We start from the raw sequence: 21,878 nt of genomic DNA, 5'->3' as shown, positions 1-21,878 counted from the left end.
TGATGTGAATTGAGATAACTGATAGCAGATTGCGGTGTCACCAGGAGTTCTGCCAATGCATCAACTCAGCACTTCCGTAACAACAACTGAAAGAAATGAGAAGTGCCGCGTGTGTAGGAGGGTTAGGGGAAGTATATGGGCGTCGTGCCATGGTTGTCAACATACACAACAGGCTAAGTGCAAAATACAATTTCCTTTAACCCCTTAATGACTCAGCTTTTTTGGGGGTTTCCCTTTTCGTTTCCATATAATGTACTGAAAAACGTTAAAAAATTCTAAGTAGAGATAAATGGAAAAATGATAAAATTCCGCCATCTTTCAGTGCGTCTTGTTTCTACGGCACACAAACTGCAACAAAAATGACCTTTTAACTCTAATATTCAGCAATTTTCACACTGACCACAGAGCCTATTTAATAGTCTGACATCCGTGTTCTGTAGAGAATGTGTCAGCAGGCATCTCATATTCATCACAGGCAGGATTACACTGAGAGGTGACACCATTATATAGATAATACAGGATCCACTATGAACAATAGGTGATGGTCACAGCTTACCTACTCCCCCCTCCCTGCACAATGATCTTGGCACATGTGACAGAGCAAACCTAGAATACTCTAAATTAGAAGTCCATGGGTCCTCTCCTGTCCATTGTGTCTATGGCCCAGTAGACTACTGTAAAGCATATCTCTAAATGCTGTTAACTTCAGCTCAGGCAAGATGGCTGACCTCTATAGTCGTGTACAAAAAGTAGAATGAAAAAATGTACAATCAGAAAATAAGTACACGGAACAGGAACATTTTTCACTATCTGGTGTTAACTAGAAAAATTTTAAAGTCTCAGAATGGTGTAAAATAATAAAATTATCATGTTCCCCCTATCGACCAGCAAGTGATTGGCTGCAGTGGTCACGTGTCAATGTCAAGAGGGACCCAGGAAGCAGCGAGGCAGGAGCGATGGGGGGTTGGTACAGGGAATATTACTTATTTTACATCATTCTGAGACTTTTAAAAACAGAATGTAATTAACCTGAAACCCCATTAAAAGCATCTTGACAAAAAAAGAACTCTGAGGAAAACTTATTACCACACGGACAACGAACCATCACAGCAGTATGATTGTATAGAATAAGTTTAAATTAAAAACATACAAATATAGTCTGTACACCGGTCATCCGTAATATAACAACCACCAGCCTAAGGGCTCTTTCACACGAGCTCATAAACGGCACAGCCTCAATGAATGGCTGAGTGCTGCCTCTGATTGGCTGAGCGCTTAGCCAATTAGATACAGCCCTTCCAGCAGGCGGGGATTTTAAATCTCCACCTGCTGAAACAGATTCATAACAGTACAGGGAGAAGACAAGCTAGACGCGCCTGAGCCCGACAGCTGAGGAGAGGTGAATGTGATCTATATTTTTAGCCCTTCCCCGAAAATCCCTGCAGGGCTTGCCGACAGCCCATTGCTTTCAGTGGGACTGCAGAAGCGCCGGTCCTATTGAAAGCAATGGGAGACATTGCGATCCTCTGCCACAACTGTCACAGCTGTGGTGGGGGATTTCTTTACTCTCTGCAGGGATGAAGAAATCCTCTGCACAGCTGTGGCAGGAAATTCTTTACTCCCTGCGGGGAGTCCCCTTGTCACTGAACACTGTGACAGTGCTGTCACAGTGTTCCGTGACAAGGGGACTCCCCAATGAGGAATATTGACATGCACCACGGACCTATGCTGCACGCATGTCCTATCTTTTACAGGTGCACGCGTTTGCACGCCTGTAAAACATGGACATGTGATCACACCTTAGGGAACCAATGGTTCTAATGGACGTGTCGTTTTGTGTGCACAATTGTGCGCACATAGACACGCTCATCTTAATCCACCCTAAGGCACATGCACTAGCCAGACTGCATTTCTGCATGGTGGATGTGGCATATTAGTATACACTGCAAGGGACCAAGTTTTGGATTCTCTCTGTGTTGGGGTACTTTTACATAAGCCGATAGTTGCCTGAGTTATCGCTCAAAAAAAAATCAATTACTCGGAATGTAGGTGGGCGGCCAGAAGAAACCTCCAGCTGGCTCCATCTGCCTGCATTCAGTGAGCGACCATCGTTCCTGTGTAAAGCACAGGAGAGATTTGTTGGGACGACTAGTGCCCAACAGTTGTCCTATGTAAAAGTACCCCTATGTATATTAGTAAACTTACCCCACAATGCCCAGTGCCGCTGCTCAGTAAAGTGGTTAATTTATCAACAATTGTGCAGGATTATGAAACGATCTAAGAGAAAAACAGTCTCTTCCTTGTCCCCAACATCCAATCACAGAGCAGCTTTCACTTTACCAGAGCAGAATGTAAAATACAAGCTGTGGTGTGATTGGCTGCTCGGGGCAATTAAGACAGTCTTTCTCTTGGATAGTTTCATAAATCTCCTATAATATTCCTGCTGTGTAATAACAGATGTACCGTTTATCTTGCTTTAAACTTGAATACTAAAGTAAAAAAAACAGGCCTCATCAAAATGCCATAAACACATCAAAAAGGAGGCCGATAGTAGTATAAATAAGCTCAAGTGAACAAACCGTTGAGCTCCATACATCCCACTGAGATTACAGCTCTCATCTCTAGTGAAGATCAGACAGTTGCAACGATCCGATGGCCTTTTGTCTACAATCCGTTCTTACGCCGAAGTGCAATAAAACATGGTACAGCTGTGTGTTTGCCGTGATGTGTTGGTTTATATAACGGTTTGGGTCCTTTTAGACCAGTTTCACATCTGTGTTCGAAACCCGGCTGAAAATACCAGAAGAAAAAACGCTGAACGCAGCACTCTTCTTCTGTCCTAAAGCTGAACGGAAAGTGGGCAGACGCAACTGTAGTCAATGGCGTCCATCCGGTGCTGCTTGGTTCCATCCAGAGACTGAACCATTCGGCCGCTGGGATTCCCCTTTCCTACTTCCCAAAAGGAGCGGGGAAACTGAAATCCCTAATGCCGATGGGAAATCACCCTTAAAGGCGCCGATTCTCGTTTGGACAAGTAAACGATCAAGTGACGTCACCGGTAGCTCATTCGCTCTCGGGTAGCCTGTTTATGCAGGCAGATACATCATTCAAACGACGATCGTTCAGTCTTTCATATTTGCTGTGTGAGTGAGAACGACTGAATGATCAGTATTTAAACCGCACGATAAGTCAGCGAGCCAACGATGGTCTCTATGCCCGCATAGCATGAACAACAGACGAAAAGTGAACAAAAAATCATTGAAATGGTAAAAGTGAACGATAATTGAATGAATCATTCCATGTAAAAGCACGGTCGATGACCGTGATGGAAGTAATTTGTTACAAAGACTCATAATCACATCAGTACAGGGGCGTAACTGAAGGCTCCGGGGCCCTGATGCAAAAGGTGAGCTGGGACCCCCCCCTCTATCTGTATCTGTACCCGTACCCATACCTAAACCATGCTGCACAGAGACATAACTTGAAGCTTCTGGGCCCCAATGCAAAACCTGTAACAGGGCCCCCAACTATAATGCTTTATTCATAGTACTGGGCTCCCTACATGGAGAAGAAAGGCCTTATGGGCCCCCTAAGGCTCCTTGGCCCGGGTGCAACCGCATCCCCTGCATCAGTGTCATCTCCTGGTGTAGTAAATCGAAATCGCCAGTATTTTAGTGGTTTGCCACAACTGAAGGAACACGTTTTATATAACCTTTTTTACTCCATCTTGTTTTTCTCCATAGGATTTGATAAACTTTGTATTCACAGCGGTGTCTCCAAAGATGCCGGTATTGGAGTGCATGTATATCCGGCAAGCTACTGACCTGCTTCAGGTAGGAATGTTGTTCTTAGAGGACATTCATAAATATACTGAAGAAATACACTAGATGGCCACTTTATTATAGACACCCAGCCTGTAACGCAGTGGGCATTCTTTAGCCTTCACAGCTGGCGGCTGTTGGCTGCGGCACGGATTCTGCAGGAATATTGGCTAATGTGGGCAGGACAGATTCTTGCAGTTGCTTCAGATCAGGGTGCTTTCACACAGTGCGGAATTATTCTGCAAGACCCAGCAAAAGTCGCATCTTATTCCGCTGCTACAGATTTCTGCTCCATAGGCAGCAAGTATAGATGTGGATTTTGGTGCAGAATTTTCAGCATCGTTGGGTGCATCTTGCAGAATAAGTCAGCGCTGTATGAAAGCACCCTTAGATAGATGTATTGACTTGAAATAAATGAGTGCTCTTTTCGCCTTGAAGCGTTTTCCAAATATTTTATTTGTATTGCTGTCACTGTCTACTTCTGTTGCCGCTCACCTGCTCCTGCAGCTGCAGGGGTTGCTGCCATGCTTCTGCTCCTTCCTTTGCTCACTCCCTGAATTCTGCCCATGGAGTTCTTGCCCACTCCTGCCAATCTCTTAAGGGCCAGTGCAAGCTCCCATTATCCCTTCCTCCTCCAATCCTTTCCCTGCACCGCCTATATTATGCATCCACACCTAAAGGTGGAAGCCAAGCAATTGGTCTCATTAGCCATTGTGACAAAGCCCTGTTAATTGTGTGTTCTGGTTCTGACTCACACTTGACTTCTGACAACTCTGGCTTCTGTGTTCCATGACCTTGGCTCTGTTTACTGGGCTTTATTGCTTGCTGCCTGCCCTTACCTTCTGCATGGACCTTGTTATTGCTACAGTGCCACCAGCCCTGACTTTTGCTATGCTTCTGGATAAGCACTTGTTCATACCATCAGGTCCAGTGCATTGTTAGCAGCCAAATAACCAGGATTACCTGTGTGTGTAACGGCTTGGGGACCTCGCAGAAAAGCTGGTATCCCCCTTAGAGGGGTTAAGTGTGAAAACCAGGGCTCCCAACATGCTACCTCCTCAGCCCAAAGCCATAGCCGGGTATGGCAAGGCAGACCCACATCTGCCTACCTCACAATTACTTTTTTTATAATTTTCCCTTTTCAGCCTCATTTTGTCATACTTTCCAATTCTCTATTGATCTTGATTTCTAGGGTCTGCTCTCTGACAAGGAAGAGAAACAACCCAGTGAAGAACATTTGGCTCGACTCTTTGTGTTTTCTGTGATGTGGTCAGTGGGGGCCTTGTTGGAACTTGAGGATCGTATGAGGATGGAAATATTTCTCCGAAATCATTCTGCCACACTTGAGCTTCCTACTGTTAAAGGAGATGAAACCATTTTTGAGTTTGTCATTAATGAAAGCGGACAGTGGGAGCATTGGTCCAAAAAGGTTAGTGATTTATAAGGAGGAAATCATTCCTTATCATCAATGTTAAGAGACCATCCAACTATGTGGTGGACTCTAATCTTCTATTGTATGGGATATTAACTACTGGAGCTTACTGTTGAGTAGTTGGGGAGAGGCGCCTACAAGTGTGAGCTGAAAAAACCTTGTATCCTTTAAAGTGGTTGTCTGGTTTGGGAAACACATTTTCAAATACCCAAATTATGGGTTAATAGAAGAGAAAAGGGGTGGTGGTGGGGGGGGGGGTGGTGCATTTTGCATTTTTTGCATTAGCCAGAGCAGCACCCCACACTCTGGAGGATCGGGCTCGTCTGTATATCACATGGACAACACAATGATTTCAAAAGGCGGGTCTTTTTAATGCTTTATCTTCCTTGTGGTGGCAGTGCAGGACAATGGACCATTTAATTGGGGGTTTCCTCTTACTAGTGGTACTAATAATTTCAAAGTAAAGATCTACAATGCGTAAATTACTCCATAAAATCTCTCTAATGTATCATCTAACTGATTGATTATTAACCATTAATCTATAAGGCATTTTATGTGTTAAAGCACCGGAGCATATAGCGCTGAGTAGGCCTTCTTTTTTAGTGCTTGACTACAGGATCCTCCATTAGATATAACCAACGGTCCATAATAACCAAAAAGACAGTCATACATATCAATATCAACCAATGCTCGGAGGTCTCTGACCTGACCAATATTGAGGAATGCTGTCGCTTGTATATATCTTTATATAGGTTCCTGGATATGTGTATCCAAAAGACTCGATACCGGAATATGCTTCAATTCTTGTTCCAAATGTTGATAATGTCCGAACAGATTTCCTGATGCACACCATTATGAAGCAAGGGAAGGCCGTTTTACTGATCGGTGAACAGGGCACAGCAAAGACCGTCATGATCAAGGTAGATTATAAATTTATAATATAACTTTTCATTCAGTTTTGTGTCAATTTTTTTCACATCCGTTCTTCTTTTTTTTTACATTATATTAATCTTGACTTTGTTATGTGGCTGTCTAATGCCCAGTCTTCATCTAGTCTTCATCTATAGAAATACATGTGTTTTCTCTGAACCCTGGGACTATATAAGGGCTGCCCCCCCCCCCTCCCCTCCAATGTTCTTTCAATTATTCTCTTTCTAATATTAACTAATGTATATCAAAGATAATGTAGTACTGTATTAGGCAGAAAACATTACATGATGTGTGTGTGTATATATATATATATATATATATATATATATGTGTGTGTGTGTATATATATATATATATATATATATATATATATAAAATATGCATATACTTTCTGAATGCATTACATATATATTAGTAATGCATTCAGAAAATCTTCAGACCCTCTCACTTTTTGTTATGGTATGGCCTTGTGCAAATTAACTGACATTATAAACTTTCCCGCATCTTTCTGCACTCCATACCCTAGAATGACAAAGCGAGAACAGAATGTTAGAGATCTTTGTAAATGTTTTAAAATGAAAAACTAACAATTTGCATTGAAGTATTCACACCGTTTGATATGATGCTTGAAATTTAGCTTTGGGGGCCTCCCATTTCTCTTGATCATCTTTGACATGTTTCTACACCTTGATTGGAGTTGTTATATATGGGGTTACCACTGGGGGCGCCTTTGTCTGTTAGGTACGGGCTTCTCGTCCTGGCGCTGCGGGACCCGGGTTGTTGGCTCTGTCTAGGGGCCTCCCACTCTGGTGGTTGGTCGCGGCAGCCGGCGACGCGCCCCACATCGTGCACAGGCACGCCTGTCCGCTAGTCGGCCGCGCGGTGCTCAGGTTGGTGCGCGCCGTCGGGGGGAAGCAGCTTTATGATTCCCCCTGGGCGTCATGTGACTTCTGCCCGCCCCTTTGGGCTGGGAGTTCTGTATATACACCTAGCTGGCCCAGACTCTGATTGCCAGTGTTTGGTTCTGTTTCGTTCAGCCTACACCTGCATTTATTGACCTGACTCTCTTGTGTTTGACTTCAGCTTTTCACCTGACTCTGCTTCTGTTTTTGCCCTCCTGTACTCCGGATGTGTTTTCCGGTTTTGACCTTGCTTGTTTACGACTACTCTCTGGTTTGCCCATTTGTAGCTCCCGTTGGTTACGTGGTGCCCATCTGCTGGTCGCCCTGTCCCTCCTCCTGTTGGCAACCCTGTCACTAGTGCAGCGCAGGGACCGTGGCCCAGTTGTCGCCTTGGGGCCTAGCCCAGGGGGGCAAGTAGGTAGGGACACGGGAGAGGGCTGGAGTAGGGATCCCCTGTCCATCTGCCCCGGCCAGTCCTAGCAGGAGTCACCTGTGGGAAATTCAGTTGATTGGACATAATTAAAAAAAATACTCCCTGTTTATATAAGGTCTCGCAGCTCACAATGCATATATGAGCCAAAACCAAGCCATGTGGCGGAAAATAAAACTGCCTAAAGAGCACAGAGACAGGATTGTGTGGAGGCACAGATCTGGAAAAAGCTAAAAAAAAAAATCTGCTCTGCTTAAAGTTCCCAAGAGCTCAGCGGCCTCCATGATTCCTAAATGGAAGAATTTTAGAACACCCAGGGCACTTCTCAGAGCCGGCCGACCCACTAAACTAAGTAATAAGGGGAAAAGGGTCTTGGTAAGAGAGGTGACCAAGAACCCAATAGTCACTGTAGCTGAGGTCCAGAGATCCTGTGTGCAGATGGAAGAAACTTCCAGAAGGTCAACCATCACTGCAGCCTCCACCAATTTTGGCTTTATGGCGGAGGGGCCAGAAGGATGCCTCTCCTCCGAAAAGACACATAAAAGCCACCTGGAGATCGCCAAAAATGACCTAAAGGACTCTCAGACTGTGAAAAAAATATTTTCTGGCCTAATTAAACCAAGATTGGCCTTAATTCTATGTGTTATGTCTGGAGGAAACCAGGCGCCGCTCATCACCTGCCCAATACCTTCCGTACAGTGAAGCCTGGTTGTGGAACATCATGTTATGGTGGTGTTTTTTAGCGGGTCGGACAAGGAGACCGGTCAGGGTTGCCGGAAAGCTGAATGGAGCAAAGTACAGAGATATTCTTAATGAAAACCTGATCCAAATTGCAAGAGACCTCAGACTGGGCAGAAAGTACATCTTCCAACAAGACAATGACTCTAAGCACATTGCCAGGACAACGCAGGAGTGGTTTGGGGACAACTCTGTGAATGTCCTTGAGTGACTCAGTCAAAGCCTTGACCTGAACCCAAACAAACATCTCTGGAGAGACTTGAAAAGGGCCGTCCACAGACGGCCCCCATCCAACCTGACAGACCTTGAGGGATCTGCAGAGAAGATTGGCAGAAAATCGCTAGATTCAGCTGTGCAAACATTGTGGCATCATACCAAAAAGTCTGGAGGATGTACCGGTAACCGCTGCCAAAGGTGCTTCAACTAAGCCCTGAGTACAGGGTGTGAATACTTATGTCAATGCAAAATTTTAAGTTTTAAGATTTCTCTCATTTCTGTTGTCACTTTGCAAAATGATGGGAAAAAGCTATATGTGTATATATAATATGTGTGTGTATGTATGTGTATATATAATAAATATGTGATATTGAAATAACTCATGAGTTTTAAAAGATATTTAAATTGTGTAAAATAATCTGAAATCTACATGAAATTAGGAACAAAACCAAAATAATTACATTTAAAAGCTCAGCATTTGTGTAACTGATACAGGACATGTGAACAGCATTGTATCAATTAGCTTTTTCATAGTTGTTTTGACCACTACTGTCACCAGATGAAACTGATCCCAAACTTCTTAAGCATATATAGAGCAGCCTTAGTTTTTACCTTCACCTGATATTTTAACATTTCCAAATATTTTTCTGGTACGCAGATGGGTTACACATAACTGTATTTGTGCAGAGTATTTCTAAATGTGCTTTACATTTTCCTGTCGTCCAATATACCTTATTTAATAAATTAGGCTTATGCTACCAATAAATAGAAAAAAACTTTTTGTAAGAAAAATAAATCCAGGATCCAGCCGTTAATACAGTATGAGAAAGGAGGAACTGCAAATAAGGGAGATGAAATAATCCCTCCTCAGTGCCACCTATTGGAAGGCAGTTAGAGGAACTGGCACAAAACATGAAAAACTATCTTTTCAACCTTGCGGCAACCTTGGACCTCCTTCCAGAAATCCCCCAGTTTCCCTACACTGCTTACTTATGAGATTTTTTCAAACTTTTGTTTAGTTCTTTCTTATCTAATTATATAGAATACACATTTTCCCTTATATAGGAGGCAGATATATGTGCTGGTTTGCACTGTATTTACATGCCATATCTTCTCTCCCTCCCCCCTTTTTTTATTGACTATTTTCTTTGGCACAAATGCTGGTAAGGAACAGAAGCCTGTGCAAACTGAGAGCTTATTGGCCTTTGTTTTATGTTATGGAAGCCTATGGTTCCATCGGTATTATTATACCTTGTCACCACTAGAAGTGTGGGTGGAGAGAAGATACAGGCTGCTTGACAGCCCGGCCACACCCCCAGTTTGTAATTGGTTGCAGGGCTGCCTCCCCTTGCTTGGGCTCTCAGGTCCTGGCAGTGAGTAACAGCGGCTTCATCTTTGTAGCCGGCGGCAACATCGGCTTCCCTGCCGGCCTTCCTGCACTGGGAGCATGTGGGACCAGACAGCGGCGCCTGACAGTGAGGAAGCGGCATCGGCTACTCTTACAGGAGTGTCCACGCTCCGCTCCAGCCTTCCCCACAGCTTCCCTGTCCCCCTTCCTCACTGACACCCAGTGGTGTGGTGTACAGTGCCCGATGCCTGTCTGCCGCTCCCTCAGTGTCCGCCGCTGCTTCCCTGCCGGCACCATGGCTTCGTATCTGGTCGTGACAGGGCCTTCCCTGTTGGTCTTAGTGACTGCCAGGACCTGAGAGCCCAAGCAGTGGGAGGCAGCACTGCAGTCAATTACAAACTGGGGGTGTGGCCAGGCTGTCAAGCAGCCTGTATCTTGTCACCCCCCACACTTCTGGTGGTGACCAGATACAATAATACCGGTTCCATCCAGGTTCCTGTCTGATGCTATTTTTGGCAATCCAGATGGAACCCAATGATGGAACCCAGGGATGGGGGCCGGAACAGGATGTGAGCTGGCCCTAAATTAATATATAATCATGGGCTGACCTCCTTTTAAGCTGTTTTTCTAGGATGGAATGACTTACATATTACTCATATAGGACTTCACAGAGCCGTTTTGTCGTTACTATGTAGTCTCAGATATGTGAGCACTGCCATGTTGTTGCCTGGTTTCAGCTATGCACAGCATAAACTTTCACTGATGTTGCTCCTCAAAAAATCCACGAATTGGGAAATAGTGGCAAATTAGATATGTAAATTAAAAGTATCTCTGGTGGTCCCAGTTGGTGCACTAAGTCTACTGAGACATGCAAATCATTGGTTCTTTTGTGAATTGAGCCTAGTACACTGTAATATATAAATGTCATGTTTCCGGCTGTGTTCAGGACGGAGCGTCGATTTTGGATAGTACTATAGTGTATAATAAGCCCAGAAACTCTTGAAGAACTAGCAGATATAAGAATGACAAGGAGCGTGCGGCACATGAGTAGAGTAACACTTACTGTTATTTCCCCTGTTCTTCGCTTTTGCTCTCAGTTACATGAAAGTAATGAAGATATACACAGACTAGTACAGGCAAAAGGAGACATTATGGGAGAAGCTTATTAAGATTGGCATTTCAAAGCCCGGAGTTAATAATGTTTCCGCTGGCAGACAATACGCCCAATACATGAAGATGCGCTTCTTTTATTAGGTGTATCTCGGCACTTCTGTGTCTGATCAGAAAAGTACACCAGATCGGTTTCTGCTTCCAATTATACATGAATGTGTTGGGCTTGGGGGTCCACACTCCTTCCTGACAAGCCACGCCCCCTTAAAATTGGCAAAAAGTTGCAAATTTTTGTGCAGATCCCCACTTGTGCAAACGTTTGTGTCTTTTTTTTTATGCCAGAAATTGGTGTAAAATATTTTGTGTATGTCCCCCTATATTTTAAACTTAATGTCCTTCGACAGAATGGGTGTCTGAGATACTAAGGAAGAGCTGAACTCACCGATACTTTGTGAACCCCATCCTAGCTGTCCCTTCAGAAATAGGATTTTTGTTTGTCTTCCTAGACATTCACGCTCTTTAATATCCTGTATTAAGTATAATAACCCACCTAATGATCAATTGGTCATCTAGTCATCTCTATACTTGCTGTCAAAAATACAAGACACACAACAGAAACTTGGCAGACTCCATTATAAGTCAATGGGTTTCACTATGACCGAGTTGAAGCAGATTCCTCATAACTGTCAGGGATCGGTTGTTAACGGCCAACATGACATTTGTGTGAATGGAGCATCATCTGACATTTGACACAGTTCATCATGTTCTTATAATGGATCATCTGTGGTTTTGCATGGGACAGCAGGTAAACCTAGTGTGATAGTTTGGGAGAATTGAGCTCACGGATCGCCATGTTTCCTCCACTAGATGGGGGCAGCACAACAGAGGGGTGTCCAGAACAAAATTTTAGTAAAAACTGGTATTCCAACGTTAATTTGCAGAGAATCATCAAATCACGCAGACTTCACACCATTGTGTAGCATCACAGTGCACATGACTGAACACAAAACCTAGCCGGTCGGCTACTGACTCATGCAGGGCTATCCGGCCTGGAGCCTCCACATAACACAGTTTATTAATGTCACATCATGCGGGGTCTCCGTGTCGGGGCGGACCACCCCTGTCAGGTTCCCGGCCCTCCAGACCAGCAGGTGCTCTCCTCGGTGATCTCCAAATGGACCTCTGAGGGTGCTTTCACACGGGACGGAATTAGTCGGCAGGACGCAGCGCAGATGCCGATTTTGTCAACTACTGTGGATTTTGCTGCAGTCTTATGGAATGTCTTGCGTTCTTTTGCGCAGACTTTAGTTGCAGAGTTCCATCTCCTCTCTGTTAGTCTGCAAGACGTCCTTAAAGGGGTTGTCCCGCGGCAGCAAGTGGGTCTATACACTTCTGTATGGCCATATTAATGCACCTTGTAATGTACATTGTGCATTAATTATGAGCCATACAGAAGTTATAAGAAGTTTTTCACTTACCTGCTCCGTTGCTAGCGTCCTCGTTTCCATGGAGCCGACTAATTTTCGCCGTCTAATGGCCAAATTAGCCGCGCTTGCGCAGTCCGGGTCTTCTTCTTATCTCAATGGGGCTCCGTGTAGCTCCGCCCCGTCACGTGCCGATTCCAGCCAATCAGGAGGCTGGAATCGGCAATGGACCGCACAGAAGCCCTGTGGTCCACCGAGGGAGAAGATGCCGGCGGCCATCTTCAGCCGGTAAGTAAGAAGTCACCGGAGCGCGGGGATTCAGGTAAGCGCTGTGCGGATTTTTCTTTAGGTCCCTGCATCGGGGTTGTCTCGCGCCGAACGGGGGGGGGGGGGGGGGTTGAAAAAAAAAAAAAAAACGTTTCGCCGCGGGACAACCCCTTTAATTCCACAGCTGAAAAGTTGCAAAATTTGATCTTGCGACTTTAAAGTAAAGATGAGAAAATTACGACAAATGTGGAATTCAAGCCCCATAGGGATAACACTTGGACGCAGAAATGTCCTCACGGACTAATTCCATCCGGCGTGAGATCACCCTCAGGGACTCTGAGTCTAGGAACTCCTGAGCTTTTCTATTCTGCTCTCACCCAGGTGTTGGCTGACTAATTACCCCTTGCCTGCCACCGATTTCCACACAAACCTGTCCAAAAAAACCCTAGTGGGCATATTTGGTACTGTATTCTTACACTAGTTTATCAGCAAGGCACACAACGCTAAACCTAATGCAGGACCTAAAGGCGGTGTATGACACAGGGATACAAAGAGCATGAAAAGAGACCCCAACACAATGCACCAGATTAGCCAGAGTTCCTGTAATTATGTTATACTAATAAAGTAATAGCGCAGACCTACAATGAATCCTAAATTTACATTTACTGTACATTTGCTTTTGCAATGCAGCAGAGCATTCTAGTAATCCCGTAATAGAAGTCCATTATCAGCGAGAGTGATGCTGATTATACATGGACGAGGCCACCGGCAGATTTCCAGGATTTCCACAGGCAGATTTCCTTGCAGCCTGTCAGAAGGCACCGGCTATGTTCTGGCCACAGGCAATGTTCGGGCTGTTGTAAACCGCGGTCTACATTCTGCTGATGGACTTGTGATGCGGCAGAGGGGGATACATGCTCTGACACTGCAGGGGAGTCACTGGGAATTTGGTGGGATTGTTAAGCAAGCCCAATTGGAAAAGCCTTAAAACCAAGGAGTGTTTGCAAATCTATACAAATATCATAATGTCTGATATTTACCTATGTATTTTATATTTTGATGAGTTACAATAACTACTTAATTGCTCTGTGACTTTAATGATCCGCCGTAGCAAAAAAAGAATGTTCTTGTAACTAAAGCAAGGTTCCCAGTAATGATTAAGGGCTCACACCCACTTGCGATTTTTAATTTTTTTTTCTCAGTGGTTTCACACTCATTTGCTATGTTTCAGCAGAGCTTCGCATCGCAGAGAATAAATCTGCTATATCGCTCAGTATTTTCAATAGGGCCAACGGCAGCAGCGCGAGCCCCGTTGAAAACATAGGGAGAATACCGCGGACTTCTGCCACAGCTGTGACAGCAGTCCAGGATGCTATCCCATTGCTTTCAATGGGGTCAGTGCTGCTGCCGGCCCCATTGAAAGCAGTGGTTTTGTGGCAACCCCTGCAGAATGATTTTCGGGGAAGGGCTTTAAATATAAGACCTTCCCTGAAAATAATCCCAAGCTGGTTAAAAAAGCAAAAAATCTTTACTCACCTCTCCGCCGCTCAGACACGTCCTCCGGCTGGCTGCCCTGCACTGCTGTCCAGCACTTTCAGTGCTGTGCTGGTTGGCTGAGCGCTCAGCCAATTACAAACAGTGCCTAGCTATTCATCAATGAATCCCCGTCTGCTAAAAGTGCTGGACAGCAGTGCAGGGGAGCCCGCCGGAGGATGTGTCTGAGCGGCAGAGAAGTGAGTAAAGATTTTTTTTCAGTTTTTTTAACCAGCTAGGGATAATTTTCAGGTAAGGGTTTATGTTTCAAGCCCTTCCCCTCGAAAACCATGCTGCGGGGGTTTGCCACAAAACCACTGCTCTTAGTGGGGCCGGCAGCAGTGCCAACCCCATTGAAAGCAATGGGATAGCATCCTGGACTTTTGCCATAGCTGTGACAGCGGTGGCAGAGGATTCCCTAGTTCCCACGGTCCCCGCGGGGAGGAGGGAAACTGTTACAGCTGTGGCAGAAGTCCACGGTATTCTCCCTATGTTTTCAGTGGGGCTAGCGCTGCCGCCGCTGGCCCCATTGCGTACGCTGGCGATATTGCAGCGTTTTTCTTGCGTTTCGAGGCGAGTGTTTTCACTCGCTCTCGCAGTGCAAAAAATAAAAATGCCAGTGGGTGTGAGCCCTAAGACAATACTGCAACCTGTATAAAGGATCGGACATTGATTTGCAGGAATGCTGCCATCCAATAGGTGGCGCTGCAGAGGTATTGTTCCACCTCCCTTATTTGCATATATATCCCAGAGGAGCATGCATGGCCTTATAAGTCTCCTCACCTCCTAGGTGCTCTCCTTAAGGAGAGATGATACCCCTCCCTTCCTGCGTGATATAGAGTACGACTTCCAGGACTTCAGCATTTGCGCTACGTATAGTTAATGACCGGGACCCCAGGGACAACACTGCAGGGAGATCACACCACTTTGGTTTCATGTTTACCGCAAACAACTTCTACTGATTCTTTGGCTGCAAAACTTTTCACTAGAAGCAAAGTACTGCCGTCTCCTCCTGGCACCCGAGCTCTTCTGGAAGCTTTCCTTGGCTTTGTCTTAATCCAAAAATACATCTTACAGCCATCTGGCACAAATCTCTGTGTGTGAAGAAATCGACTCCAGTTAAGTAAACCTGTTGTGTTGCACAGGCCAGCTGACGCCGCTCTCTTCGCTGGAGGCCATCCCGAGGCGTCATAAAGGGGGGACATTATGAAGGCTCAGCTGCGGGCCTTGATATTAGCATTTTCAGCCACATACTATGCAAGCCGTGTACATCACGGTGTTGGATGGTCTTCACCGCACTGATCAATGGCTGTTTGTGAGTTTTAATGCTATGTCTCTGTTCTCTTTAAGGGCTACACCGGCAAATATGACCCAGAATTCCACATCACAAAGTCCCTGAACTTCTCCTCCGCCACGCTTCCCAACATGTTCCAGAGAAGCATTGAAAGTTACATCGATAAAAGAATGGGGACTACATATGGTCCTCCCGCTGGGAAGAAAATGACGGTTTTCGTTGATGATATCAATATGCCTGTGATTAATGAATGGGGGGATCAGGTAAGGGTCTCATCACATAGAAGTAGATGTTACATCATTATGTCTTGATGGCTTCTTTGCTTGCCAATACCACCTTGGTCGGAGTTTGATTTGGCGACTTCTAGTTGGTATGGAGTAGCCTGTAAATATGCATAAAGCTTATTACGCCATACCAATGAAGAATTATATGACCCGTTGCTGGGCAGTTGGAGGTGATTAGAGATGAGTGAGCATACTCGGTAAGGCGATATACTCGAGAGCATCGCCTTTTTCGAATACCTGCTGGCTCCTCCCTGAAGATTCGACAGGCGTGGAGGCAGCAAAGGGCAGCGAGGGGGAGTGGGGAGGAGAGTGAGAGAGAAATGTGCAAGGAAATAGAAAATGTGCATGCAAAATACACGCATGTGAAAAAACCCATTGAAATGAATTGGTTCTATTTTCTTCATATTGCACATGCAAATACGCTTGTGTGAATCTGGCCTACGCCTACCTACACACAGGCAAGCGTTATATCAGGCCTTCAGACTCGGCCCGATATCGCATTCGTGAACGTGCAATTTACCTGTAGATGTGAGGTGTTTTTTAGGCAAAAACACCTTGCATCTCATCTGTGACGTTCACGCGTGATAGAGGATCGGAAGTGTTTGCCATTGCTTTCAATGGAAAACCTCGCATTGCACTGGTATGCACATCACACGAAATGCGAAAGTCATGCGAGGCATTAAAGCTCCCATTGGAATCAATGGGTGATGCGTTACGAGGAACGCAAAAATTTAGAGCATGCCACAAATTTTTAAAGCAAGTGGTGCAGGAAAACATCACTCATGTATATGACCCCATTCGAAAGAATGGCCTTCATATTCACACGAGATTTGTGAGTATCTGTATGCATACATGCTCACGTCATACGCAGAAATAGACCCCAGTGATATCCATGGGTTCATTTACATTTCTGTATTCTGTGTGCATTTCAGTCTCACAAAAAAAAAATAGAACCGGTTTTATTTTCCTGCGTATTTAGGCACCAAAGGTCCCCATAGAAGTCGATGGGGAGGTGTGCAAATTGTTTCACCTGTAAAAGCCGCCCAGCTGATAACCACATCACAAAACCGGAGGAAATCAGGGTAAAATGCCAGCTATCTTCGCTTTATGACTGTGGGGGTCACTACCTGTCATGGGAATACACCCTAAGGGCTCAGTCACACAGGCGTTTTGACGCACAAATTTTTGAATGTATTCAGTAGCGTCCAGCCGGCTCTTCTCCTGAACTGCTCTACGTAGTATTCAGCAGGCAGGCATTTAAAATCTCCGCCTGCTGAATGGGCTGCCTCTGATTGGCTGAGCACTGTGACCAATTAGAGGCAGCTCTCAGCTATTGAATGACAGCTGAGAGCTGCCTCTGATTGGTCCCTACATTCAGCCAATCAGAGGCAGCCCTTTCATTTTAAATCCCTGCCTGCTGAAAAATCCTCAGAGCAGTGCAGCAGAAGAGCTGGCTGGATGCGACTGAGCCCTGGCAGCTAAAGAGAGGTGAGTATATATATTTCTTTTTTACACATTTTTGGATTGATTTTTAGGGAAGGGCTTATATTTTAAGTCCTTCCCCGAAAATCACAGCAGCGCTTGTCGGCAGCCCATTACTTTCAATGGAGCCACTGTATTGCCGGCTCCATTGAATTCAATGGGTGAACATTGCGCTCCTCTGCCACAGCTGTTACATACATTCTGCGAACCCGTGTCCTATAATTTTCGCCGCAGGCATTTTTCTGCATGCAAAATTCGCACATGTGACCGCTGCTATTGAAAAGCATTGATTCTATCTAGTGCAAATTTTTTGACGTGTGGAAAAACGCATGTTAAAAACGCCCGTGTGACTGAGCCCTAAGGTGCTTTCGCACGGGACAGAATGTTCTGCAGCAGTGTTGTAAAATACGCCATCCTGGAATTCAGCACCAAAATCCGCACGGCTAACTGCAGATTCTGATGCAGAATTTTGCCATGTTTAATTCCGCATTCACATCTGCTCATCGGCAGTTTGGATTTTGCTGCTGGATACTCCTCAGCACGGCGTGTTCTGCAACAGCATTGTGGAATATTCCGTCCCGCATAAAAGCAGTCTTAATGGTTCACTATGGATCACTTATAGATTTTTTTTTGAGATGAATGAAAAAAATCCCATTTATTAGCCTTCTAACATGTAAAGTAGATCTACTGTTGCATTCTGCCAATCTCTTTGATAATGGCGAGGTGTTCCGTATTTTTTTTTTCCATATAGAACATCGTTCCACTAAATACAATTTTGACTGCCTGCTGCCACCACTAGGCGGCAATCTGTATATAATCGTGTAAGGGTATATTTACACGTATCTGATTTTCTGTGGTTTGCCTACTACAGCTTGATGGAACTTGACGAACCCCGTTATCAGTCAGTGGGGTCTCTTGGGTGCCGTCAGTTTCCATCATGCAAAGGATGAAGCCACATCTGATATGCGCAGAGCCTTAGTGCCACACATGCCTGGTGCACAGCTGGTTTATAGCCCATATTGCTGTGAGCGGAAACCACATATCGATTGTTCTTTTAATGGTAGCAGTAGGCTGCCAAAGTATACAAGTATGTGATGAGTAATCAGGGGGACAATGTTTGTATTAATGAAGTGGAGCATGGAAACCTCAAGTATATTGGGATTAGATTTCCTAGAACATTATTTTTGTAAGCAGATTAATCCCATCAATGACTTAATGTATATAAACATCATAACTTTAGCATGATAAAGTAATAAGGTAATTTAGGTAGTTGTATCTAAAGTCCATGCCGTGATTCCTCTACTAGACGATCAGCCATACCACTATTAGTACATGATGAATCATGAGTTCCGCACTTAGTTAGGTCATGGCCATGTTCTTGACTGAGAAATATCAATAAAGGATAATCCGTTCTGTGGTTTAGGTGCAACCTGTAGGGATAACACTATTTCTGACCATTTTATGGCTTGTATCCTGCATTTTCATCAATTTTCCCCTTTGTAGGCTTTATCTGTAATTTCTAGTTTTCCCTGAGCTGGTGGGTGGAGACTAGCTGCTATGATGTCTCCGTAGACAGCACACACAGAAAAGAGGAGATCCTGCTCCCCTATTACTATCTCTCATACTCGGAGTAGTAACAACAACATGGATGGAGTGGACTAGATGTGACTCCAGTAGCTTTGAGACACTAATAGTGTAGCAGCATGTCTGTGTGTGCCTGTCACGGCCTCACTCAGCTCCTCTTACCTCCTTCTATGGTCAGCAAGTAATCTGACCTGTCATTGAGCTGTTGGTCTGCCTGGTTTACCAAGATGGCTTTTAGCAGTTTTTCAGAGTGAGTGAACCGTTTACGGGGGAGGTGAAGGAAGGAAAGGAGCCTGATAACTGGAGAAAAGAGCATATTACTGTATGTAGCAAAGTTTTATGTATCTGTCTGTACTCTGAATTTTTAACAAACTTTGCAAACATCAGTAGATCAATAAAGATTGTGTTTCCAGGCACATACTGATATTGCCATTATTATACTTCTCTAAGCCTAGAGTAGAAGTTATCAATGAATTTTATACCATGAAACATTTAGTGTGTATTCCCATGGACGATTTTCCTGCGTTAGTTCTGTCCGATCTTAGTAGATTGCGGCAGGGAAAGGGTTCACAAAGGGAGCACGCTCCCTCTGTGACTCCAGCCGGCTCTCACGATAACATCGCAAGAGCCCGGCTGGTTGCTATGGCAACAGGGCGCCAGATACCGGCGTCCTGTATTGCCATTGCCTTAGATTGCTGTAATAAGCGATAAGGCATGGCAGGAGAGAAGTCCTGCCATGCCTTATCGCAGCAATCATTAGTGCTGTAGTAAAAGTCCCTCAGAGGGACACAGATTGTGTAAAAATAAGAGCAAAATAAAGTACAAAAAATAAAAATGTTAAAAAACCCTTTTTTATGCTTTTTCTCATATTAGCATAAAAAAAAATTGACGCGTCCGAAACAAAGCGTACAATACATTGAACACCCTTTATTATCCTGCACAGCAAAAGGCGTTAAAAATGCTAAAAAACTGAGACAAAATTTCCATTTTTTTTAGCATTTTGCCTCCCAAAAAACGCAATAAAAGTGATAAAAAAAACCGTGTGTAGCCCAAAATGGTACCAATAAAAACTACAGGTTGTCTCGCAAAAACTAAGCCCTTAGAGAGCTCCGTCCATGGAAAATTAAAAAATTTATAGCACTTTGAATGCAGTGAGTTTAGAAAAAAATAATAATTTCCAAAAAAAGGGTTTTTATTGTGGAAAAGTGGAAAAACCTAAAAAAAAATTATAAGAATTTTGGTATCGTTGTAACCATACCGACCCGCAGAAAAAAATGGATTGTGTCATTTATGCTGCATGATTAACGCTGTAAAAAAAAAATCTATGGCAGAATTGATGCGTTTTCTCTCCCTGCTATCATAAAAAAAAATAATAAAAGTTTTACAATACAGTCAATGTAGCCAAAAATGGTACGAATAAAAACTACAGTTCGTCACGTAAAAAACAAGACCTTATACGGCCGCGTCGACGGAAAAATAAAAATGTTAGGGCTTTTGAAAAATGGAGATGAAAAAATACCAAAAATCATTTGGACCTCAACGCCAAAATAGGCCATGTCATTAAGGGGTTAAAGAACCAGGAACTGCAAAGTAGAGAAAGTGATGCATGGAAATCACATAGAAAATGGTCAGCTTTTACTGACCAAAATCACACTACAGCCTTAATGACTCGAAGCATGAGGTCCTACAACGTGCAACTGATTGTCAATTTTCTGTTTTTCTGTTGGGCTGATAGATCACTAATGAAATTGTAAGGCAACTCATGGAACAAAAAGGATTTTACAACCTGGAAAAACCTGGAGAATTCACCAGCATCGTTGACATCCAGTTCGTGGCGGCCATGATTCACCCAGGAGGTGGTCGAAATGACATCCCCCAAAGACTGAAACGTCAGTTCACCGTGTTTAACTGCACTCTCCCATCCAACTCTTCCATTGATAAGATATTCTGTACAGTGGCCGATGGCTATTTCTGTGAACAGAGAGGATTTCCTCTGGACGTTTGCAAGCTGACTTCTGCTCTGGTACCTACAACTCGCAAAGTATGGCAAGCTACTAAAATCAAGGTAACTGTTGACGTCTCCTTCCTAATAAAGCATTTGTATTAGCAGTTGTTGTTTTTTTTTTTTGTAGAATACATTTAAACTTTCTAGAACCCCAATTCCCAAAAAGTTGGGACTCTGTAAAAATGTAAAGAAAAAAAGATTACAATGATTTGGAAATCTCATCCCACCATATTTTATTCACAATAGAAGATATCAGAAGGGGAAAGGGAGACATTTTTTCAATTTAATTTGAAAAAAAAAAACTAATTTAGAAATTGTTGACAGCAACACATCCCACAAAAGTTGGGACAGGGTTAGCAAAATGCTGGAAAGTAAGTGGTAATAAATAATAATGAAAAACAGCTGGACGGTAAATTTTCTATTAAGTCACATGACTGTATAAAAAGAGCATTTTAGAGAGGCCGAGTCTCTCAGATTTTCAAAAGTTCACCAATTTGGGAAAAACTGCATCTTAAAAAGATGGAACAATTTACGAAAACTTCAACAACTTTGACTATCCCACCATCTACAGTACATAATATCAAAAGATTCAGAGAATCTGGAGAAATTCATGTGCACAAGGGAGAAGATCGATAGTCAATATTGGATGCTGGAGATCTACGGGCCCTCAGGTGTCACTGCATTAAATACAGGCATGAGTGTATAATGCAAATCACTACATGCGTTCATCAATATTTCCAGAACTCATTGTCTGCAAACACAGTTGGTTGTGAAATCAACAAATGCAAGTAAACTCTGCATCATGCAACATATTCCAGAAATGCTGGCATCTTCTCTGGGCCAAAGCTCATTTAAAATGGACTGAGGCAAAATGGAAAATTATTCTGTGGTCAGATGAATCAAAATTTGAATTTCTTCTTGGAAAACACGGACGCTGTCTCCTGTGGACCTGAGGAAAGGGACTATTTAGCTTGCTAGTTCAAAGACCTGCATCTCTGATGGTACAGGGTTGCAGTAGTGCCTATGGCATGGGTAGCTTATACACCTTGAAAGGCACGATCAGTGTTGAGCTGTATAT

At 43.9% G+C, this 21,878-nt stretch overlaps 1 protein-coding gene across 1 annotated transcript in view; it reads left to right on the top strand.

Annotated features, from left to right (window-relative positions):
- The window catches only part of LOC136578989 (dynein axonemal heavy chain 5-like), a 363,128-nt gene that overhangs the window by 168,266 nt on the left and 172,984 nt on the right, over positions 1-21,878 (top strand). Inside the window, exons 49-53 of the mRNA XM_066579223.1 lie at positions 3,744-3,833; positions 5,014-5,250; positions 6,006-6,173; positions 15,502-15,708; positions 20,531-20,860. Of these exons, the coding sequence (XP_066435320.1) occupies positions 3,744-3,833; positions 5,014-5,250; positions 6,006-6,173; positions 15,502-15,708; positions 20,531-20,860 (1,032 nt within the window). The remainder of the gene's footprint in view (positions 1-3,743; positions 3,834-5,013; positions 5,251-6,005; positions 6,174-15,501; positions 15,709-20,530; positions 20,861-21,878) is intronic.

This window comes from Eleutherodactylus coqui, chromosome 9 (genome assembly GCF_035609145.1).
Source record: "Eleutherodactylus coqui strain aEleCoq1 chromosome 9, aEleCoq1.hap1, whole genome shotgun sequence".
In the NCBI taxonomy this organism is placed as follows: Eukaryota; Metazoa; Chordata; class Amphibia; order Anura; family Eleutherodactylidae; genus Eleutherodactylus; species Eleutherodactylus coqui.
Note: the sequence above shows the minus strand (reverse complement) of the source record. Positions and strands in the feature narration are given on the sequence as shown.